Source organism: Haliotis cracherodii, unplaced genomic scaffold, assembly GCF_022045235.1.
Source record: "Haliotis cracherodii isolate W230 unplaced genomic scaffold, xgHalCrac1.p SCAF_10, whole genome shotgun sequence".
Taxonomy (NCBI): Eukaryota; Metazoa; Mollusca; class Gastropoda; order Lepetellida; family Haliotidae; genus Haliotis; species Haliotis cracherodii.
In genome coordinates, this window is record NW_027266265.1 from 37715500 (window position 1) to 37741753 (window position 26254).

General features: G+C 39.0%; 2 protein-coding genes across 2 annotated transcripts in view; both read left to right on the plus strand.

Moving 5' to 3' along the window:
• The first annotated feature begins 12783 nt into the window (after positions 1-12783).
• Positions 12784-14636, plus strand: LOC139453794 (segmentation polarity homeobox protein engrailed-like). The gene is made up of 4 exons (XM_071235262.1): positions 12784-12798; positions 13139-13724; positions 13871-14193; positions 14403-14636. Exons 1-4 carry the CDS (start codon positions 12784-12786, stop codon positions 14634-14636), a joined length of 1158 nt encoding a protein of 385 aa, XP_071091363.1.
• A 7625-nt stretch (positions 14637-22261) lies between these two features.
• Positions 22262-26254, plus strand: part of LOC139454351 (probable ATP-dependent RNA helicase DHX35) — a 149047-nt gene continuing 145054 nt past the window's right edge. Inside the window, exons 1-3 of the mRNA XM_071235991.1 lie at positions 22262-22435; positions 24125-24258; positions 25915-26007. Of these exons, the coding sequence (XP_071092092.1) occupies positions 22399-22435; positions 24125-24258; positions 25915-26007 (264 nt within the window). The 5' untranslated portion in view covers positions 22262-22398. The remainder of the gene's footprint in view (positions 22436-24124; positions 24259-25914; positions 26008-26254) is intronic.

Sequence of the window (26254 nt, forward strand, 5' to 3'; positions counted from 1 at the left end):
TATGGTGATAGTTTTATGAATGTATTTCTTCATCGTCTCATTGGACATTGCCCCACTGAAGACAGTGAGTGAGTGAGTGAGTGAGTGAGTGAGTGAGTATGCAGTTATAACAATATATGAGTGAGTGAGTTGGGTTTAACGCCGATTTTAACATTATTCCAGTTATATCACGGCGTGTCAGCTTAAAGCGGGAGGAAAGCCGAAGTGATGCAGGTCTCAGACGTTTACCACTTCGGTGAAACCCACGAGCACTGGTATGGTGCTGACAAACCTAGAATCATAATCGGGGCGAACCGGGGTTCCAACTCACAATCATAGGTTTTTCTGGCGTGCCCAAGAGACGCAACTCTGCGGCGCCTTAGACGACTGCGTCACCCGTGCCCCCGACAATATTAAGAGCCTGGTCTTATGAATACAATATGACACACTTTCTAGGACCCGAGCACCTATGGCTGCACTGTCAGATTCTTACCTTTCTGAATGAGATACGTTTTACGTTTAGATTTCGGGGTACATTTTTGGAAGATTAGTTCTGGAAATGATTTATTGAATATATATGTATGAGTTAGTTTCCTTTGCCACCTGTATACACTCTTCAAAAAAAAGAAACGCACAGGTAGTATGTAGTTTATTGAACCTTACTACACAAAAGATCCGGTATATACATCGGACATATGTTATTGGAAAATGTTGGTGGCCTGATATTCGACAAACGGTGCGTCAAAACGCAGCCATTGTCGATTTGCAATGTCTTAAACGGCATTGTTTTCACACTTGTTCAAAAATGTCAAGGATGAAAACAGTAAAGCAAAATGCAAGTTATGGCCTTCGTAACTCGTGGTAGTGGCTATGAATGGCCAAGCATAAGCTAATAATTTGTCATGCAATTGTCAACATTTTTAAAGTTCGAAAATGCCGAGACTCATTGCTGCCGATCGGAACATCGCCATAGGACGTATCCAAAGAGGGCAATCGCTGTTTTCTGTTGCACGCCACTTCAACGTCCACCACAGCACCATTTGCCGCCTTTGTGACCGATACACCGATACACAGTTCAATACTGTCAATGCCACAGCTACGGAGACTGCAGGACGCATCCCTGGTTTGAGGAGGATATCGGACCAGACTGTCAGGAACCATCTTCGCGAGGCTGAGATCCGACCCAGAAGATCTAGAACAGTTATCGTCCCTGTTTTGCAACAGATCCATCGACAGCGACGCTTGCGTTGGTGCCATCCCTTACAGCCTTGGAATTTGAGAAACGGGAGACAAGTGTGGTTTAGCGATGAATCACGGTTTCTTCTTCACCGGCGAGATGGAAGACAACGTGTTTATCGTCGTCGAAATGAGCGTTTTGCCCAACATTGTGTACGTGAATTCGACAATTTCGGTGGCGGTAGTGTCGTGGTGTTGGGGGCCATATCCTACACCACGAGATTTGACTGGGTTGTGGTTCTGGGAAATTTGACAGCAAATCGCTACATGAATCAAATTCTTCAACCTCACCTTCTTCCAATCATTGACCGCAAGAGGAAGCTGTTTCAACAGGACAACGCTCAACACTCGTGTCACGGTAGACTATCCCCATAATACCAACATCAACTCCTTGCCCTGGCCGTCGAGATCTCCAGATCTCAACCCAATCGAACACCTCTAGGATGAACTCGATCAACGTGTACGTCAACGTCAGAAAACGCCGCAGACACTCATACAACTGGACAACGCGTTACAAGAAGAATGGCGCACTTATCCAGTCAGTGCCGAGGAGATGCAGAGCCGTGATTGCTGCCCGGGGCGGTCACACGAGATACTGAGTTCAGCGCCACCTTGTTGCCTTATTATGTGACACGACAATTAACAGTTTTCAATGTCTTTGTACAACGACAACATGTGACTATCGATCTCCGAAATTTCATATTTGTACCTATGATATCAAATTAAATAAATCGACTTTAATAGGTACAATAAATTTACTAAATATCTACCTGAGCGTTTCTTTTTTTGGAAAGTGTATGTTATTTCCTCAGTTTCTTTAGTCAATATTTCAAGGACGTTAAAAATATTATGTATGCAATGGAAGATTAGAATAAAAGGTTATACTTCTGTCGTGAGTTATGCAAGACGATTTACACATCACATTGAGTCCACTAACATGCTACATGAACTTAAATCATATATTCTTAAATCTTAAATTTCTATATTCATTGCATCGGACATCTAGTCCTGTGCTGAAAACGGACAACGCACTGTGGAGCATAGTCCCGCCTGGTAAACAATAAGAGCATACAAAGTGAGAAGACCCAAAACAGTAACCAGCATATACATGTTTGAAGTACATCGTAAATAAAGCGACAAAACCCTTTCCATATCCAATAGAAATATCGGCATAAAGCAGAGTCGATAGTACGATTCCGACTATATCATAATATGTATATAATTTCTATATCCTAAGAAACGTTACACAGTACAGTACATCACAACATCAGGACTCACCTACTCGTCCACTGATGTGCGTCTGCCAGGAATAAGTGACTGAATGCGAACCAGACCTAAGTTATACTAGTGAAGTAATGCATGAAATGAATGCACAGACATAATATATATACCTAGGAGCATCAGTGAACAGGTGTTCATGGCTTTGTAATTTATGAGGAAAATGACAATACTCACTTTTGCTTTAACGCAACGAGGGAATGTATGTGTCCCGGGCCATTAATAACAGAGCAACCTGTGTGCTCAAGAATACTGATTATTATTTTTTTACTGTGTCAGAAACAATGATACGCATACCCATAATGGTGACAGTGTCAGAGTTACTTTAATGAATATCCCTGATGGTCACAGTGTCAGAGTTAATAGGAATACTCCTATTGGTGACAGTTATAACAGAGTAACATGTGTGCGCAGGAATACTCCTTTTTTTGTTAGTGTCAGAAATAGTGATAGGCATACCAATTATGGTGACAGTGTCAGAGTTACCAGTAGGATTATCCCTGATGGTCATAATGTCATAGTTACTAACAGTAACATACCTATCTGGAATAATAAACCACCAGACCACGGAGGCGGTCACCGGCATACTGGAATGACATAAGTTTGACCAACTTCATTTCAAATTACAGTTAGACCCAGAACCTGACTACACAAAAGATCCGGTATATACATTGGATATATGTTATTGGGAAATGTTGGTGGCCTGATATTCGACAAACGGTGCGTCAAAACGCAGCCATTGTCGATTTGCAATGTCTTAAACGGCATTGTTTTTACACTTGTTCAAAAATGTCATGGAGCAAACCAGTAAAGCAAAATGTAGGTGCAAGTTATGGCATTCGTAACTCGGGGTAGTGGCTATGAAAGGACAAGCAGAAAACACCAGACCACGGAGGCGGTCACCGGCATACTGGATTGACATAAGTATGAGGATAAAACTTGGTTAACCAACCTAATTTCAAATTACAGATAGGCCCAGACCAGCCTCTGCTTGGGTGGCTTCAAGTGAAGAAACCCATCTCCGACGATGCTGACACCAGCTCTCCTTCACTCATGCTCAAAACACTGGGTACCTAGTAGCCATGCATTGTTAAGCAGCTGGGTGTCTATGGAGCTGTCATCAGAGGTGGGAAATGTGTTCTCAAGACTGAAATTCATTGTTACAGACCACAGAAACAGACTAAATAAAGAACTGCAAGAGCTTCTTGATGATGAGCATGAACACATCTTCTACTGCTGACCTAGCCGTGGACACATTTGTGTCTAAGTTCCTGTACAGGAAGAACAGAAGAATATAAGAATGAACTGCGCTTGTCGGTTGACAGGACGGCGTGGTCTGCGTCTGTCAAGTCTATCATGATGTCGCACGGGTGTTTATTGGAGTGCATGTCTGGAGAACGTTCTGGCCACGACAACAAGTTGATGTTAACAGCAAAGAAGTCCCGAACGATTCGGCCCGTGTGGGGTCTGGCGTTGTCGTGTTGGTACCGAACACCATTTATACATTGATAAATAATAAATACAGTTTAAAGCCACAAACATTTGGGCGTTACGTTCGAATCAACCAGCAAGTGGTCTTGTCATATAAATAATATAGTTGAAACAACCTCAAAAATGATATACTCATTAAGAACACTGAAGTTATTATAAACCTATACACTCTCAATAAAATGTATACGATTTTCTTAAGGCACCATTTTCAATACGCATGTGAGCTTCGGGGTAGATGTACAATAGATCAAAGTGACAGACTAGAGAGATTGCAATTGGAAGCAACCACAATCATTACTGGGCTACCAAAAATACACACCGCGATCAACATGCTATTTCGGAACAGGTTGGGAACCTTTGCAAGGACGTAGCAGGAAACGATAACTATTCTTTTATATTAAATATATCACAACTTAGCCCCATTTTACTTAAAAGATATTTTACCCATTTCGGTAATTTCCAAAAATACATATACCCTCAGAAATTCGGAAAATATCACAATTCCCCCAAAGAGAGTAAAACCTTTACGTAATTCTTTTTCCACATCTACTATCAAGCTGTGGAATGATATACGATTAAATGAAAGCTCTAGTAGTTCAATTCAACATTTTAAGACACTTAGAAATCAAAATCATCCTTTGGCACCATCGCACTTCTCGTTTGGACATTGAAAATATAATATCATGCATACTAAGTTTTGACATTATTATGATTTACGTAGACTAGCATTTAAAGACACAGCAGAATGTTAAAGTGGTGGTAAATTTGAAAATGCATGCAATTGTTTCCTTGAATGTGACTAGTTTAATGAAGAAAGAGACACTTTGCTCAGAAATATAAGCAGTAAAGCTAAAACTACACCAACTGATCTCAAGTTGATATTCAATGGAAATTAGGATTTAACAGAACCAGATAACATAAAAATTTCAAATATGTACAGAGTTATATTCGTATACAAAGAAAGTTATGTGAACTATATTGTTCTCACTGTTCACTTATCTTCCCTTTTCTTTCCTTCTGTTCTGTTCATGTTTAGTACAAGCTTTAAATCAATTTCTGGGAGAAGATGTTCTAAGTTGGAGAACTTTTACCTAATCCCATTCACTTTTTGTGAAGAAAATATGTTTGAACAAGACAGAACACCATCGGGTAGTAAATGTGAAAATGCATAATATTGTTTCCTTGAATGTGACTTGTTAAATGAAGAAAGATAATTTATTTAGAAATATAAGCAGTATATACGCCAACTGATCTCAATTTCATATTCAGTGGAAACATCACGTTGACTCGATCCTTCTTCAAGCATACCATTGGCTCGCAGACGCTCATATTCGGACCGGCGTGTCAATTCGTAATGTTAACTTTGAACAAGAGTTTGCCACTAACGTGGCTATATCCCCCGCCCCTATTTCTAAATAGCAAAAGGCACCAGTTCAGCATGTACCTGACAGGCCTGCAAAGTTTGATGAAAAATATTGAACGGTTTATTAGTTATGCTCTGGAAACGAACCCTACCCTCACAAAACCTAAGTCCATCTTGTTGCCATGGAAACGTAAAATATAAAAATTCTTTAAATTTCTTAATAGCAAAAGGCACCAGTTAAGCATGTACTTGACAGACCTGCAAAGTTTGATGAAAAAATATTGAACGGTTTATGAGTTATGCTCCGGAAACGAACCCTACCCTCACAGAACCTAAGTCCATCTTGTTGCCATGGAAACGTAAAAAATAAAAAATTCTAAAAATCCTAAATAGCAAAAGGCACCAGTTCAGCATGTACCTGGCAGACCTGCAAAGTTTGATGAAAAAATCTTGACAGGTTTATTAGTTATGCTCTGGAAACGAACCCTACCCTCACAGAACCTAAGTCCAACTTGTTGCCATGGAAACGTAAAAAATATAAAATTCTTAATAGCAAAAGGCACCAGTTAAGTGTGTACTTGACAGACCTGCAAAGTTTGATGAAAAAATATTGAACGGTTTATGAGTTATGCTCCGGAAACGAACCCTACCCTCACAGAACCTAAGTCCATCTTGTTGCCATGGAAACGTAAAATATAAAAATTCTTTAAATTTCTTAATAGCAAAAGGCACCAGTTAAGCATGTCCTTGACAGACCTGCAAAGTTTGATGAAAAAATATTGAACGGTTTATGAGTTATGCTCCGGAAACGAACCCTACCCTCACAGAACCTAAGTCCATCTTGTTGCCATGGAAACGTAAAAAATAAAAAATTCTAAAAATCCTAAATAGCAAAAGGCACCAGTTCAGCATGTACCTGGCAGACCTGCAAAGTTTGATGAAAAAATCTTGACAGGTTTATTAGTTATGCTCTGGAAACGAACCCTACCCTCACAGAACCTAAGTCCAACTTGTTGCCATGGAAACGTAAAAAATAAAAAATTCTTAATAGCCAAAGGCACCAGTTAAGTGTGTGCTTGACGGACCTGCAAAGTTTGATGAAAAAATATTGAACGGTTTATGAGTTATGCTCCGGAAACGAACCCTACCCTCACAGAACCTAAGTCCATCTTGTTGCCATGGAAACGTAAAATATAAAAATTCTTTAAATTTCTTAATAGCAAAAGGCACCAGTTAAGCATGTCCTTGACAGACCTGCAAAGTTTGATGAAAAAATATTGAACGGTTTATGACTTATGCTCCGGAAACGAACCCTACCCTCACAGAACCTAAGTCCATCTTGTTGCCATGGAAACGTAAAAAATAAAAGTTTCTAAAATTTCTTAATAGCAAAAGGCACCAGTTCAGCATGTACTTGACAGACCTGCAAAGTTTGATGAAAAAATATTGAACGGTTTATTAGTTATGCTCCGGCAACGAAACGTGACGGACGGACGGAGCCCGTTTCTATATCCCCCGCCAACTTTGTTGGGCGGGGGATAATAATTGTGTAATGTTGTTGTTCTTCTGAATGGTTGTTGTCAGCACGATGCCAAACAATGCATATGGAATCCCGTTAACGCACATGTTTTTATACCCATTCTTGGGTAGTGAAATGCATGTGTCATAATTGTACATATTAACAAATGTTAATATTTATTGATGAATTCCTTATTGATTAATGTATAATAATAAAATACTTTTTTCAGAACATGGTCATGTGAGGGCTGATACTGTTAATAGATATAACTGGCTACACTATTCTAAATATAACATAAGAACACACACGAAAAGGCTTTATATCTCCACGTTAGGCTGAGTATATATCAGTATCTTCGCATCCGATATAGGGGGAAGCAACACACGATAGGATACCTAAGTGTACAACAATCGAGCTACTTTTACGTCACTATCCCGCCACACACATAGTCTGTTTCCTGCTGAGAAATACCTTTTGTATATGTATTATTATAGGATTTCTGTTATTAGTGTATGTCGTCTATAAAATGGATTACTTCAGAAGTGGACTGTAATTTGCCAAATGATGCTGATGCCAGTGTATGACACTTCTAGAATGACGAACGTAATTATAGCTATGGCTCCCATACATCAAGCTCATGGGGCAGACACGGTTACAGTGGCGGGTACAAGTGCAAATCAATAGCAAGAAAAACAATTACTGTACACACCCGTTGAAATTGAAACAACCATCCGTAAAACTAAAGTAATAATAATAATAATGATAATTGATTTGTAAAGCGCCTAATATCCATCGACAGTTGCTCACTGTGGCTGTGACAAAGTTAACATTATTACAATCTATCACACAAAAAGAAAACCTATTACATCCAATGACTTGGAAATCCTCACCAAATGTATAACCCCCAACATCCTTTTAATAAGAGACCTCAGTGCACATCACCCGCTCTGGGGCACACAAAAAATACACTGATTAGTATGTTAAACGTATAATAGATAGGCTTGACAGCAAGAACCTAATCTGTTTACATGACAACCAACTCTACTCCCCTGTCACCAATAACCAAACCCAACAGCAGTGTACCCTTGATTTATAACAACTAATGTATCACAAAAACTTACCTAGCAACCGCCAACAACCTTCAGATCCAACTTCAGACAGTGACAATCTCAGAATGATGGACTATATTGACCATGTGTCTCATCTACCTGGTTATTGGGGAGAAACATTTATCCTGAACGAACGTATCAACATATAAAAACATGGAAGTATGAAACAACTCATTGTCCATACGAACAAGTATACCATGGCAAATAATGGTGTGAATAAATCTAGTATTACTACCATCCTTTTTGGGGGTTCCGTTTTTGGTAACTCCTTAAGCATTCAGGAGTGGGCTCTTCCGTGCCCACATCACCTAATTTGATAAACCCAGTCTGGCATAGCAGACCCTGAATACCTAGGTACATATGTACCTCGCTTATGGGTACAAAAAAGATGAAGGTGGTGGACATCGTCGAAACGCATCATAAACTGAAAACTGAATTCTCGAGACATTCGACAGTGAATCAGACTGAAGCATTATCCACAACGATATATTAATCGGTAACGAACAATACACACAGAATATCTGCTACTTTTACAATATTTTGCTTGACTGCGTGGACTTTACAACTGCAAGGGATTCACATTATCAATACTAAATCTAAAATATCTATTTTCCCGTGCGAGCTGGCATTTCATCCTAAACGACTTGAAAGAAATCGGTCTGTATTAGAACTTTTAAAGTATATCTGAATAACTAATTGCTTGTTTTTTTTATTTAATGTGATGCTTTCAACAACAAAGATGATTGAAGGCTCTGGTCATCTGATCAGGAGGTTAAAAAAATGATTGTCCCCATGTGTGACACGTAATCCTATCATAATTGATGTAACTATCATCAACCAGTGTTTTAAGCCAACTCATTGCTGAGTATTTGTTTGATATTCGCTAGCGCTGTGCACACTCGTCAGAAGATAAAGTGATGACGTAACTCCTGCTGGGGTATCGTGCAGGAAGCTGAGATACTGCCAGTTCCCTGGAGTAAATAATTATGCTGCCTAGAATATGCCCAGACATGTGCTCCGATGGTTGTATTGACGATGAGCTTCATATTCTACTGAACTATCCTCTGTACTCAGAACTACATTTTAACTTAGACTGTTCAGCAATATATTTTAATGACGAATATGGTGTTTTATCTGATGTGAACAAGTTCTGTATATTTTAATGCCCAGCAGGTAAATACTGCCAAAACCCTTTATATATTTTTAACTCGACGGCGAGCATGGTAGTACTAAGCTGAGACGTAAGGTTGGTCAGTTAAATTATGATTTACGTAATCAGGGAATTAAGGGCACAGCAGAATGTTTGTGTTGTAGTAAATGTGAAAATGCATATATATTTTTTTTAAATGTGACTTGTTAAATGAAGAAAGAGACACTTTATATAGAAATATAAGCAACATAGCCGAAAATACACCAACAGATCTCAATTTGATATTCAATGGAAATGGGGATTTACCAGAACAAGACAATATAAACTATTCCAATTGGTACAGAGTTATATGCGTATTATAAAGAGAAATATGTAAACTATATTGTTGTCATTTTTCATTTATTTATTTTTTCCTAATCTTTCCTTTCCTTCTGTTGTGTTCATGTTTAGTACCAGATGTAAATCAACTGTGTAAATATCAGGGAGAAGGTGTCCTAAGTTAAGAGAACTTGTACCCTATCCCATTCACTTTTTGTGATATGCTTGTCGTAATAGGCAACTAACGGGATCGGGTGGTCAGGCTCGCTGACTTGGTTGGTGCATGTCATCGTATTCCAATTGCGTGGATCGATGCTCATGATGTCAATCACTGATTTGTCTGGTCCAGACCCGATTATTTACAGACTGTCGTCATATAGCTGGAATATTGCTGAGTGTGGCGTTAAACAACAAGCAAAACAAACATGACAGTCATATTTCCCAACAACACGGTTTTAAGACCATACGCTTTCACATAAAAGAAACCATTTGATCAAATGTCCGAATATGTTTTACATTGAAATAGATAATATAATGAAGACTGTCTACGTAATAATAACCACAACTACACTTAGGATCAATAGCAATAATCGACCGGGTCATTACAATTGAGTCTCATTCTACGGTGTTTTCTAGAGATGAAGTGATAAAGAGGTGATTTAATGTGTTATTTATGACCAGGTGAGGTGAGGTGAAATGGGGTTTAACGTCGCGTCCAAGATTATTGCACTTATATAGCGACGTGCATGTACGTGTGTGTGTTTGTGTGGCTGCTTGTAATAGTCCGGACTGATGCCGATTTAAAGTGCAAGCTCACTGAGATACCATGCCGGAGTTTAACATGAATACCCCACTCAGACACAGTATACTGACTCCGAGCCGACCAGTCCTTGTTTTACCTCTTAATGCCGAGCGCCAGACAGGGTAACAACAAGTAACGTCTTTTGGTATGACGCGGCCGGGGATCGAACCCAGGACCTTCCGCAGGACCACGGTCTTATTTATGAACAGCTATAAATTGTGTGGGGTAAGAGTGAGCATCAGTCTATCCTGCTAAAATGACTGAGCAATCCATGGAAGGGCCTCGCGTGTCCCGGGGATACCTGGATCAGAAAAGATTGTCAAAGGCAAGAGGAAAATTAAGGCATGGTCTATAGATGACAAGTATGCGGCTGTGATTGAACCAGAGCAAGGGGAGTCTGGTTTAATTTAGCGATGAAATTTAAAGTTCCACAGAACATCGTTTATAAGTGGCTTAACATCTGACAAAACAAAAGCCAGTTCATGATGACCGACATTCTAGTTTAGTGCAATGTGTGCATAATGCAAGTTGTTATTTGTAGACTCGTATCATATTTTTTAGACATGAAATAAAGATTGCAATCCTCATGACTATTATATTAGTGATTATTTGTATCTCATATCAATGTACGTGTGTGTAACAGTGCATAAAGAATGTGAGGTAGATGATTTTAAAACAGGCAGACAAGCCGTAGTTGGATAACCAGAAAATCTGTTAAATAGATATCTTTTTTCAAGTTTCCACTGTACATCTATGATCATGAACAATAAAACGATCAAACTTACGTCCTATCAGTACTTAACTGGTTTAACTTATCTAGGATTAGATATACATGTAACAATTATTATAATTAATAATAGATGAAATAACAAAGCACATATGGTGAAATTATACGGCAATAATACTTTGATAAATTATTTTCGACGTTTCGCTCGGAAACTTGGTGTACCTCACGCACCCAGCTGTAGGGTGACACGTGACCCTACAGTTCTACCAGCCTACAGTCAGGGAGAGCAATAACTTCATTCAGGTCAAACATGTAAGCGGGCCATTCGTCACCACTCGCCCCTTTCCGTAACCTGCAAGAAGACTCGTCCCCCTATCGATGAATGTTATGTGCAAAAATACGACAAACCAATCAGAATGCGCGCATGATTTCAAGTTCTTCGTCAAAGAATCCCTCAGAAATAATTTTTGATTTTACATATGTCTTGCATCTAAAAATATACACAAGACACAGTGACATGTGTTCAATCATACTGAATAATTCCGCATGTCCAGGCGTGCTTTAAATTGCATATGAAATATATATAATATATGGGGAAATACATGTTAACCATTACGCAACGAGTTGACAGTTGTTTTAGGAATGCCCGTTTGCGCTAAGACTGAACCCGGTCGCAAAAATGGCCATGAGAGGGGCACGAGTCGCTATTCGGCTTGTCCCGGAATAACACGAGTTGGTCACGAATGGTAAGCGGGCGTGGTAACGACGTTTTCTCTCCATAAATTTCAATGTCAAATGTTTTGGCGCATTATAGACGTTTTAAAAGCAAAAGAGAAAATAACCACAAACTGATTCCCCAAGGCGTACATTTCAATCAAAAAATAATCACAAACAAACGTGATATATCATCTCAGTGTTATTACACTATCTCTGAGCTGAACTAAACTTTATTACACTCCGGCCGCTATCAGCGGCAATATAGATACAGCATTGGTACATCAACTTATACATCATTATACACAAATATACCATATATATCAACTTCAGGCTTCAGTAAAAAAAGATACAGGAAGGGTATACCTCATTTCCATTCTAAACTAGCTCTTGATTACGAAATTGATTGAGATGCCGCGTGACTTGACAATGAAAACATTTCTCCTAATCCTATACCCTCTGCTTGAGTGAAATGTCACGTGATCTGACAATGAAAACATTTCTCCCAATCCTATCCCCTCTGCTTGAGTGAGATGTCACGTGATCTGACAATGAAAACATTTCTCCCAAGCCTATCCCCTCTGCTTGAGTGAGATGTCACTTGATCTGACAATGAAAACATTTCTCCCAAGCCTATCCCCTCTGCTTGAGTGAGATGTCACGTGATCTGACAAGGAAAACATTTCTCCAAACCTATCCCCTCTGCTTGAGTGTGATGTCACGTGATCTGACAATGAAAACATTTCTCCCGAGCCTATCCCCCTGCTTGAGTGAGATGTCACGTGATCTGACAATGAAAACATTTCTCCAAAGCCTATCCCCTCTGCTTGAGTGAGATGTCACGTGATCTGACAAGGAAAACATTTCTCCCAAGCCTATCCCCTCTGCTTGAGTGAGATGTCACGTGATCTGACAAGGAAAACATTTCTCCCAAGCCTATCCCCTCTGCTTGAGTGAAGTGCCACTCACTCAGGCATCACCTAGGCCAACCGATGAGAATAAAAGGCTATGCGTTGGTCCATGTGAAGTAATTCTACACCATTCTTTCAAGTTGTGTTTAGAACTTCTACGCACCTGCTGAAACTTTCTTGTTTGAAATGGACCAGATTCAGGTATGTTAGTTGACAGTTTACATAATGCGGTTAGAAAATGTCCTTAACACTGTCTCACTGTCTAATTTGATCGTCAGGTTCGGTGACTTGTTTGATTATCGGTGTGGGTTGTTATCAACGTCTGGCGAATCATCGATTATTCAGAGATGCAGCTAGAATTTCTGGCTCACTGTTATACTTGTATAATCTTTTTAAAATGATAATGAACAAAAAAATTCCTCAATTTTATGTGAAGGGATATACATATTACTTTCGATGTCTCTACATATGTGTCATATGATATGAGTATGAGTTCATTCATATTATTTGTCAAAGCGTAATTGTGCTTATTCTCCTGCAGACCCCTGCCAGATGTCTGTTCCCAAAGAACACAGCTTCCTTTGCACAGATCAACAAAACTCCGACGAAAAACCCAGTGGCCAAACCCCCAGTTCCCTTCTCCATCGGGGACATCATGAAGTCTGTCAGCATCCACAGCCACCGGGATGGAGTACTTGGTAAAACTCAGATAACCGACTCTAGCCGAGTCGGGGCCACAAGCATTAGCTTTCCGTTAGAGGAATCAAACGAGTTGGGTCAAGCGATTGTGACAACCAAGCAAGGCCTGCAGCTTGAGCACCTTCTTCTCCACCAGAAATCAGACTCTCCAAGGACAGTTGACCTTCGCCGTTCATCCTACAACCCCTTTATCACCTTCCTTGACAGATCCATTATACAAAACACCCAAGGAAGATCCGCTGCTCCTCCAATGGCACTTAATCTGAGTCTCCACCACCTCCAGCCCTGTCCAGAGCTGCCCTTTCCCAGTGTCCAGTCATGCCCAGAACTGTCAAATACCACTATGTACTCCCAACATCAGCAGATGACTTGTCAGTCAGGTACCAATATTGGGAAGAAGATGTCTTCTCCATCAAGCGATGTTTTTGGTAAGATCGTTTTTACATTACTAACAGGAATTTTCAGTATACAATCTCACTATCACGTTGTGGGTAGATGATATGTCCACTAAAGTTGAAAAGTGAAAACAAGTATATCTGAGAATTGTCACGTTAATTGTTCAATTTGTTTACAGATGATCTCATCGACGTGGAGAGCACCAGTCCAAACGGAAGTACTGCTTCTAGTGGTTTCTACAGCAACCCGAGCCCAACTCCCAGCTCTGACAGTTCCTCTATCTCAGGGCGAACCTCCCCAAGTACCCAGGAAGATCGTGTCTCAGAGCGAACCTCTCCCAGTATTCAAGAGGAAGATCGTGTTTCAGCGAACCCGAGGAAGAACTACACCAAGAATCAAGTGAGGCGGTTGAAGCAGGTGTTTCTGGAGAACAAATACCCGGATGTAGAGTTTTATGAAGATCTGTCCCAGGAGCTGGATATTCCAGTACAGAGGCTTAAGGTTAACATTTGTATAACATTTCAAAACACTGTAATGTTATGTATTAATGGTACGTGGTAATGACATGCTTTAACTGCTTCTATAATAAATTTGATATTCCTCAGAATAAAAACAATCCTACTGTAAAATCTGTCACATGATATTCCTTATTATTTTTATCTATTCTATTTTATCTATAATATCTCATAATTATTGTATTGCCTCCGCAGGTGTGGTTCCAGAACAGACGAGCACGCAACAAAAGAGCCTCCGATTCCAGAATAATGAACTACTCCCTCCACCAGCAGAACATGGCCGCCATGTTGTCGTCTGCTCAAGGATACGGATACTTGTCTCCCATGATGCACCAGTCCGTGAACCAGTATCCAGTACCCCATGTACCAATGATGTACCCTCCCAGTCTGTACCCAGGGTACCCCTACCCGTTCTACTATCAGCAGTGAAGCAGCGACAGAACCCCTACATAGTGCTTGTTAATCACGTTCACGCTTCTTTTTGTTTTTCGTTGTAAATAAATTTGTTTTGAAATGAGTTTATTGTTTATCTACTTTATTAAAATAGAACTTCATATTATCATGCAATTCTCCTGAAGAATTATTCTAGATTAATATCACTGGATCCTAGCAACGTCTACCATAAAACCTTTTTAAAGTTTGACTGAGGCAAATCTTTGAATAGTCTTTCCATAAGAAAGAACAAGATCTTCACCATGACGATCACATTCCTTTGGGGTATGGAAACCAACGTGCATGTAAAACCTTTTCGTGAAATATTTTTAAACTTAACCAAATTTAGACCCTAAACACGTTTAGCTGTTAACCACAATCCTAAACACGTTTAGCTGTTGAACACGATCCTAAACACGTTGAGCTGTTGAACACGATCCTAAACACGTTAAGCCGTTAAACACAATCCTAAACACGTTTAGCTGTTGAACACAATCCTAAACACGTTTGCCTGCTGAACACAATCATAAACACGTTGAGCTTTTGAACACAATCATAAACACGTTGAGCTTTTGAACACAAACCTAAACACGTTTAGCCACAATCACACAACAAAACGTCCAAGAAATTGAATATGAATAATAAGTATATTTATGCTAATGTAGGTATTCCAGGTCACGAACAAATTCAAATGTGAACGAACATGCAGTGTCTACGCATTCTAGTAGCATACCAATCAGAATCAATAATTGAGTCTGTGTCATTTGCAGTTCCAGCTCTCGTGTTGTATGCGATCATTACAGTAATATAGTTAATGAAGACGAAGGTTTTCTATCCATCATAGAGAATATCTTATCGTTTTGTTAATGTGGTATTTGTTGTTGTCTTCTTTAAAGATAAAAATCAAAACAATTTGACCGAAAGACTGATTGTATTACAGTTTTTCGTGCTCCACACGAACAATCACATGGCAGCATGTGTGAATACGCATATAGATGCTGGTATTCATGAACATTGACAGACATATAGACATATTTATTAAGTAATAGTTTGCAGTGGGACATGCACGCACATTGTCACAAATATCATTGCATATAAATATATATGAATAGCCGTGTAATAGCACAACATTAACTATTGTAATTGTTTTCAGGTATGTATTACCTTAATACTTGTGTGTATGTGATAAAAGAGTAAAGCACTGCTATATATGACATCAGAAATATAGATCGTGTATGGTATATGAAGATATTTACCAATATATTTATGTGAACAGGTGAGAATATCAACATGCATGCTTGGATTCATGAACATTGCACAACTATGATATACTGAATTAATAATTATTTCAAAATGACATCGTAAATTGGCATAAGTGGAGAATGTCTTGATTTGATAACTTTACGAAGGACCCGCCCTGAAAGTATTCACATCTTCAGTAGACAGCACAGACAAAGAACACGAAGTCCGGAAGCCCTATGGGCAGGTAAAACAGTACAATCAACACAGTCAGACATGAGTATATTTAGACAACATTATACTATATCACCTCAACATGACACCCTCGCATTAACAATCAGCATCAAGCTCTTGATCACGACACTGAGTGAGCTGTCGTGTGATCTGACTAAGAAAACACTTGTCTTCATCCAATCTCCTCTGTGTGAAGTGTCACTCACTCAAACAGGTCGATGACTATAAAGACCATCAGATGCGGGGAATGAACAGCTAAGCTTAAATTTCTGGGCCGCGTCCCAATCAAACCCTCCCTTCCAAAACTTAATAAACCAAAACATCAGCCCTAAAAACCAAGCTCTAGCTCGTAAACACCCCTTACTTACCCCAATATCCCAAAGAATAACAAACTACCTAAATGAACACCAAATTAAAAATCTTAAACAAAACTGCAAACAATCAAATATCTTCACCCCTAAACTTAAAATACCCAAAATAGACACAACACTAGCTAGCCAAATAAATAAACAAACCGACCCAAACATAGCTAAAACTACCACACTAGCATACATACACAAAAATTGGCCAAATTGGTGTCACATTTACACGGACGGATCCTCAGATCCGACCTCCAAACACACGGGTTTCGGAGTCCATACCACACAACCAACTAAAACCACACAATCCTTCCGACTCCCAAATAACCAATCAATATTCACGGCCGAACTAATGGGCATGGCCTCAGCCCTCCACAATCAAGAATCCAAAAACAACCAAAAAATCCTAATACTTACTGACTCCCTAAGTGGACTGCAAGCCCTCCAAAACAAAAATACCAAAAACCGACCTAAATTAATAAATCAAATACTTAAAAGCTCCAACGACCTAACAAAAGCAGGCAAACAAATAACCTTCTTGTGGATACCCGCCCACGTAGGAATATACGGTAATGAAAACGCCGATAAAGCAGCTAAACTATCCCTTAAAATCCCAGAAATAAGCTTAAACTTACCCATCTCAAAAACAGAAATTAAAAGTGTAAACAAACAAAAAATCACAAAAAAATGGCATAACCTATATCTAAACTCAAATAGCAAAATCAAAAGAGTGCTCAGCAAACCACTAACCAAACCAAAAATTCTCCATCCATCAAAAAAAATCGACAGAGTAATCACTAAACTCCAAACAAGACACACCAACCTAAAAAACCATCTAAAAAAAAAATTAAAAACACACTACAGGTAACTGCCCACATTGCAAACAACTAGAAACCCCAGAACACGCACTCATCCACTGCAAACACTACCTAACACATCGAACCGCATTACAAACCACCCTCAATCTAAACAAGGCTCTCACTCTAGAAGCAATACTAAACCCACAAAATAAACTAGAAAACTTCAAGGCCTTAGACGTATTCTTAATCAAAACGGAACTAATAAAATGCATCTAAAAACACAATAACCTACCAAATCAAAATCACATAAACAAACAAACATCCACCATACCCAGCTCCCTTAGTTCTCCTCCCCAACCCCATCGGCATCTATTCCAAATCTCAAAATTCCCAAATTCTATATAAGCAACCCGTAAACCCCCCTCTTGGGTTGCACAGACCACTTTCGCCCCTTTCGGAAACACATTAACTGGCCTGGCCGGACCCGTGTGCGAAATACGCATCAGTCGGAAAGCGCACGTTAAATCTCCAAAGTAAGTAAGTAAGTAAGGGAATGAAGTATTACTACACTGAACTGAAGGAATCTCGTGAAAGCGAGACGTTTACACACACTTTATTAAAGCAAACAAGATCGTCACACGCATCAAATTTGCCTTGCATTCTATATTAGTTATGCTTAGAGCTACAACTGACCGAATCGACCTATATCCATATGCAAAGTACGACTACCGATAGATCGAGAGAATGATGCACCTGACCACTTTCACGACTTTCAATTTGATTTAAAATGTTAAGCGTGATGAAATGAGTCAGTTAAACTATCTGGACAGACATCTAGACTTACCATGGATGCTCCGGTTCTTTCATGTGTCTCCAATGTCCAAGAGTATTTTGTGACAATGCTTCCGAAGCTGTTTGTTCATGAATTCGGAAGTAACAACACAGCTCATAATTTTGTGTAAATAAAACAACTCAGCAAAAATAGCTCAGCCTCAATAAAAAGTCTTTACCACAATCTGGCCATCCTCATCAATACAGAATATTTCGTGAGCAAAGCCATAATCTTTGACAGAGAGACAGTATGCCTGTAACCCTTATTTATTAATAATGACATGCATCAACCAAGTCAGCGAGCCTTACCACCCGATCCCGTTAGTCACCTTTTACGACAAGCATAGTCACCATTTACGGTAAGCATGGGTTGCTGAAGACCTATTCTACCCCGGACCTTCACGGGTCGTTGTGTTTGTGTTATGGCCATTGATTCTCTACCATTTTGTAACATTATTCGGGGTTTGGATCCAACGTGTCCAACTTTCAGTTTGGTAAGGTTGTTTTTTTCCTCAGTTGACATCAAAAGTTAGTTATGTCCATCATCCACATCACATGGTGTTGTAAAATAAATGGTCTTCCATTTATTATTTTATAATATGCTTTATTATACTGCTATTTTCAATGTTCTGTTTCAAAATCATCGACATGTGTATAGTTATTATGTTTTAGTGAACAGTGATATAATTCCAACATTCCTTCCATAGGTTGAATTAGTGAGTGAGTGAGTGAGTGAGTGAGTGAGTGAGTGAGTGAGTGAGTGAGTGAGTGAGTGAGTGAGTGAGTGAAGATTTAAAGTCACATCGGCAGTATTTCAGCCATATCGTGACGAAATTAGTGGTTGAATTATGGTACCGACAGGATATCAATACAGCTGATAGATCAAGGAAACCAAACCATTTTGATTGCACAGCCGGGACCCCGTCGGTGCGAGTGACCGAGTGTTGGTCCGAGATTCAAAGCGCGGCGCTAATTGACTTTTTAAGTTTTCTCACAGTTGTCTCGCGCACTAACAGCTATGTACGGGAAACCTTTTAGGGCCGTGGAATTTTCCAGATACTAAGTGGAAATTTCCAGTTAATAGGGATATGAATTTTTTTTTTGGACATGGCCCTAAAAGGCTTCCGTAACTATGCGCTTGAATTACCATACGTTAAAAAAAATTCAAAAAAGGGATCTTTTGCTGTCATGTTTACACACACAACAGCAGGAACACGTTGTTAACGTGTATGCATAGAATTGTCAACAATGACCATATTTGAACATACATGTATATTAATAGTCATTGCCAACCAGATTTGCAACCGGTTTCAGATTGGTATGTTAACGAACGAAAGTTGTCATGTATTTACACTTAAATACATCTTTCACGTGGGTAATAAATAATGTATTTACACTTAAATACATCTTTCACGTGGGTAATAAATAAAATACCACACTCGTTCTCGTTAGATGCCATTTTTGGTAAAGTGGTATCTAACGATAATTCTGTATAACGGAACACGAACAATCCTTTGCGTCGAACAAACCTACTTATGGATGGACCCGTTTAATTAAAACTGTATTCTTACTCGTAATGAGCCCATTTTTCAAGAGAAACAAATGAACCCAAACACATTGTGATTTATATTATATGATCATATGTGCATTGCTGTCGGTTAATGCAACATGTGTTCACGACATTTGGCACAGGACAACTTTGCGATACCTAATAGTATATATGTAGTAGCCTGCAAGGCTCCGGTAAAGGCAGCAAAACACAGAACAGGCTTCTGGCGTGTGAGTTGACAGCTGGAGCAAATATGCTTTAAAATATAATGAAAATATCTAATAGATGAGTGATTGAGTGAGTTGGGTTTAACAGCGCTTTTAACATTATTCCAGTTATATAAAGGCGTGTCAACTTAATGTGGGAGGAAAGCCCGAAGTGATGCAGGTCTCGGACGTTTACCACTTCGGTGAAACCCACGAGCACGGCTATGGTGCTGACAAACATAGAAGCATAATCGGGGTGAACCGGGATTCGAACCCACAATCATAGGTTTCTGGCGTGTCCAGGGGACGCAACTCTGCACAGCGAATCGCGGCGCCTTAGACGACTGGACCACCCGTGCTCCCTCTAATAGATTAAATAAAACAAACATATCACATAGTATAAACACACCAATGCAGAAACTAGATTTAGATTCACGGCTTGTCCAATTTAATATGCTATGCATACTATATATATTATTTTTACTTGATATTATACATTAATGTATCAAAAATGCAGAGCAGTAGGCTAGTTACAGTTACAATTATGGTTTTAAGCCAAATTACAACGTAAAATACTTAAGACGGTTACATAAGTACCGCCTCTACAAATTGCCATGATATACACAAAATATACACATAACTTACCACTGTGTGGCAATGAGCTTGTAACTATGTTTACGATGGTCAGAGCAAAGACATCGTGACATCGACTGCCATATTCTAGAAAATTGAAACAATAAGGCCGCATAACAAACAGGAAATGGCCAATAAAATTAAGAACATGTAAAATTACCTTTTCATATGTATCCATTCAATCATAATCTACATACATACATACATACATACATACATACATACATACATACATACATACATACTACATACATACATACATACATACATACATACATACATACATACATACATACATACATACATACTACATACATACATACATACATACATACATACATACATACATACATACATACATACATACATACATACATACATACTGTAGTTAGACGGTATTTAAGCAGTGATTAATAGTTAAATTTGATTATAGATTCAGATTATAGATTTAACTAAATTATTTAACGAATTAAGAGAGAAGGTATACCAGCTGCACAGTTGGTAGAATATCTGAAGATATCAAAATAATATGTGTACTAATTATGCAATACTAGTTTATATTTTAAACTATAATGCATCTAATTCATAAAACTAAACACACAGACATATTTACAAGATATATGCATATGAACCAAACACAAACTAACCTTACAGAGATCCTGAGAACGAAAAATAAACCATCCGTTGATTCCATTACAAGGTTAGGAACCACTGATTCTTTCAAATGTAAGTGACCAACTGATTTAGCGAACTCAGCTAAAACAGAAGAAAAGTGTACTTACATAATACAGAAGCTGGAAAAGGAAGACAAAGCAAGACGCTTGTGCTGTTTGTGACTGTACAGGTGAAAGTGGCTATTGTTATGTATGTATGTATGTATGTATGTATGTATGTATGTATGTATGTATGTATGTATGTATGTATGTATGTATGTATGTATGTATGTATGTATGTATGTATGTATATATGAATGTATGTATGTATGTATGTATGTATGCAGTTCTATAAGTGCTGCAGCTATTCGTATTGTTGTTGTTTTTTATACTGCTCAAGTAATCTAGCTTGAGACAGAAACTGGCCAAAACAGAAACAAGACAATTAAAAGACATTACTTGAATATTTACAAAATAACAATAACTCGGACAAATATCGCTCTCTGTACTCTGGGTAGTGGTGGCGATGGCACAGTGTGGCAAGTCATATGATTCAGTTAAACGTGTTGCTGTTTATAAATTGTCTTCACATGTCGGGACAAATTATCAGGCTGACGTATGTGAAGAAAGCATAATTAAACTAACACAACAGAAAACTCAACATTAACTCCATGTTACTTTAGATCCACTGAAATCGAGTGTAAATAATTTGATGTGAATGAATTGAATACAGTGAGCTGTTGCCAAGGCTGACTACAATGTTGTGATTTTTCGAAAGCAAAAGAAACATTCATATCTAATCACATGAACAACTGTAAAACAATTCATTAACTTATTAAAAACAACTTTCTCTTAAAAACAAGCCATCACCTGAGTATTTACAATGTCTATGTGATGCTACATCCCCGTTATAGCGCAAGTAATCGCGATAAATATGGCCATCCGAAAATGTGTGATAATATGAACCACGAGAATACAATTTCGTACTTACTTACTTATATTGGAGATTTTACGTGCGCTTTCCGGCTGTGAGCGTATGTCGCACACGGATGCAATTTCGTTTCTCGGTTCGTCTTTTAGCTTATACACACCGGAAGCACGTGCCGGTGAAATGAAAACAACGTTTTGACAACATTGCACTGCTCAGTGACTGGTGCAGAGATGTAAGGCGGGATTATGGCGAACTGATTAAGTGTCTGCTAATGACAGTTGGATGTGCGTATAGACTGTTGTGGCTGTGATAGAAGAAAGCGACATGACGACCAGATTTACGCCCAAATTCTGGAAACCAGGTGAAGAACCAACATAGCACGTGAAACCTCGGCAATGGGGGTTTGAATTAAACCATAGTTGTTGCTTCAGAGTTGTCACTTGAAGGTAATGATCACGTTAGGTGAGGTGAAGTGAAATTGGAATTAACGTTGCGTGCATGATTATTGCACTTATATATAGCGATGTGCAATGCACGTGAATGATCACGTTAGCTTGTGACATAAGAAATGTAAGTTTTTGATGGTGTATTGACTTTGAAAATCACACCGTGACACAAACATTAATGTTAGAATACATACACAAATTTCCAATGAATAAAAAATATATGTTTTCATTATTGAAAAGCATACTGAGTTAAAATAAGTAACAAGTTGAGCTGTAGGCCTATCCATTGAAATAGTATAAAATTTCAGTGGAGCTTTATTTTATTCCACTGAAATTATTCAAACCCCACGCCACAACTGATATATCCCTGTGTAATCGTTTTTCCGTCACATGAAAAACTTTGCTGCGTCCTGAAGGCGAATGAATAAACATGGAATCTAAGTGTTATCTCACATATTAGCTTGACTTTGATTGAGAAATTGCACAAATCATGATCGTTTTTTACCTTCTAATAAGTATCGATCTCTTCAGCTACCCAAACAAACTTCTTGACAGTGATGTCATTGGATTTCGGTCAGATGATCAGCTGACCAACAGTGATCTCCCTTGAGCAAATATGGTGCGCTTAGAGGGCTACAAATTTTGTCCATATGATGAGTAATTTTACAAAATTATGTACAAGTTACATAATGGGCGACTATGCTTGTCGTTAGAGGCGACTAACAGGATCGGGTGGTCCGTCTCGCTGACTTGATTGATGCATGCCATCATATCCCAATTGCATAGATCGATGCTCATGATGTCAATCGCTGGATTGTCTTGTCCAGATCCGATTATTTACAGACCGCAGTCATACAGCTGGAATAATCTTGAGTGCAGTGTCAGCAAACAACCAAAACATCCTGTTTACAATTAGTGAGCCACAACTATATAATGTATATTTACATTTTATCGGATTATGTACATCATGCATACATTTATTATTTCCCTTGATCACTTGTTCATGCTATCAACACACCGCGATATAACTGGAATACTGTTAAACGCTGCGTTAAATCCAACTCACTCAATCATGCTATCAACCAGGGGATGCCAGCCAAGACTAGACTATTTACAGACCCCTAGCTGTGACTAGGCTGAGCTGTAAAACATTCCCTATCTTTTCACTGACAACATAAAGTTGATTCGTTGTATGCAGTGTGCAACATGGCAAGTAAGGCAACCTTCATCCCCAGCCAACTATGTTTGTCGTAAGAGGCGACTTATTGAATCAGTTTTTCAGACTCAGGGACTTGGTTGATGCATGTTATTGTATCCCAACTGCGTAGATCGATACTCGTGATGTCAATCACTGGATTGTCTGGTCCAGACCACCATCATACAGCTGGAATATTGCTGACAGCAGCAAACAATAAACATCATATTACTGTAAATCCTTGAATAAACGTCTGGTCCAACTACCCTCTGCCTTATAATAAATACATGCTTTGTTTGTAAGCATATCCATGTTAACTATCCACGAAACCTTCCGAAATAAACAAATGCTGGGCATTTATTCCAGGATTTATGGTATGTCATTCTCATGCTGTATTGGTCTGTTGCAGGAACTGCTGGTCCAGGTCAGGGGTTACAGGAAGAGAGACAGTCAACCAAAGATGCGGAAGCACAGCCTGTCAAATATAACCCCAACCAATCAATGTCTATAGAACAACAGAGACAGAAGCTGCCAGTGTTTCAGGTGTGATAACAGTGTTATACCATGACAACAGTTTTTTGATGCATGGCAGTGTTTGAAATTAAGAAAGGAGTCCTTGTAATAACCCCAGAGCTCCAGATAAGCTTTTGGTGTTGTGGGTATTTTACCCATGCATTTTAAAATCATTGGGTATCAGTAATTACATCTGGGTATTCAAATTTCTGTTACCCACTAGTTTTTACACATGTGGGTATTTAAGTTAAATATTTAAAAACACTATTCATCTAGTCCCTGCAAACTGGTGTCATGTCGGTTCGAGAGCTTTATAGGACTCAAAAATACCCCGATACTTCCACAAGAAAGTGTGATGGCAAATGCTCATGATGTAACTGTCATCGTGGAGTTTGGCAAGGTTGACGGAATGCTCGTAATTTCAAAATAAGTTGCTGATTTGCTAATCGAATACGCAGGGTTACTTCACAATATTTTGATGATACGCACAAGTTTTATTTTTGTAGCGTATCTGTAATGTTCATTGCGTATTTGATACGCTTGGATTTGATTTTACTGCGTATTTCTGCATTTCTGATGCATATTTTAGATACGCAGCTTATCTGGAGCTTATCTGGAGCTCTGAACCCTAATGTCACCAATTAAAAGCCATAATGAGTCCCTATGTTCAAACAACTGTTATGTTCAGTAACACTCTTAGTTTTAAACACTGCATAATATAACCAATGGTAAGGTAGACATGATTTTTGCATAAATTCAACATCAGGTTTTCATGCATTTTCAGAATTCCAAACCCTTCATGACAAACAAATGCTATCCAGTTTAGAAATGGTCTTCAGCAACCAATGCCTGTTGTTAGGGGCAACTGATGGGATTAGGTGTCAGGCTTGCTGAATTGGTCGATGCATGTCATCATATCCCAGTTACATAGATTGATGCTTATGATATCAATCACTGGAATGTCTGTTCCAGACTTGATTATTTATAAACTGCTGTCAAATAGCTGGAATATTGCTGAGTGTGGCATAGTACAACAAACTAACAAGTTATGTTTTGCTCTCTAATGAATTTTCCGCTGTGATATTGCTTGATATTGTGGCGTAAAACCATACTCACTCACTCACTCTAATGAATTTTGAGTGTTGGTCTTGAAACTGTTGGGTGAAAGCATGATCAGGTTATTTAAGATAATGTAGCTCAGTTATCTACTGGCTTCATCTCGTTGCATCCCTAAGCTGTGCCATGAGTTGTTGTCATGCTCTACGGATGTCAGAACGTGATTGGTTGGTTTGTTGTTTAATGCCGTGCACAGCAATATTCCAGCTATATGACGGCGGTCTGTAAATAATTGAGTCTGGACCAGACAATCCAGTGATTAATATCATGAGCATCGATCCACGCAATTTGGATCAATGACATGCTTCAACCAAGTCAGCGAGCCTGACCACAAGATCCTGTTAGTCGCCACTTACGACAAGCATAGTCGCCTTTTACGGCAAGCATGGGTTGCTGCAGACCTATTCTACCAATGAACTGACATGCAAGAAAAAGCAGTAAGAAGCATGATATTGATACAGCTTTCATGTTACAGATAATTGTGACACTTTGATAATTCGTGTGAAGCTGCATGTGTACTGTTTACTGTTTAGTAGAATGTTCTGGAACTGGATTACTTTCTGCCTTCAGCATAGGAGTCATATCCTGTATCTGGTGGAGAGGTACCAGACAGTGGTGATCATTGGGGAGACAGGCAGTGGGAAGAGTACACAAATACCTCAGGTAGGTGCAGGAATCTGGTGGAGAGGTACCAGACGGTGGTGATCATTGGGGAGACAGGCAGTGAGAAGAGTACTCAAATACCTCAGGTAGGTGCAGGAATCTGGTGGAGAGGTACCAGACGGTGGTGATCATTGGGGAGACAGGCAGTGGGAAGAGTACTCAAATACCTCAGGTAGGTGCAGGGATCAGGTGGAGAGACAGGCAGTGGGAAGAGTACTCAAATACCTCAGGTAGGTGCAGGAATCTG

Coding starts and splice junctions, on each gene's coding strand:
- LOC139453794 (XM_071235262.1), top strand. Junction 13,725..13,870: donor TCCATCAAGCGATGTTTTTG/GTAAGATCGTTT, acceptor ATTTGTTTACAG/ATGATCTCATCGACGTGGAG. Junction 14,194..14,402: donor TTCCAGTACAGAGGCTTAAG/GTTAACATTTGT, acceptor TTGCCTCCGCAG/GTGTGGTTCCAGAACAGACG.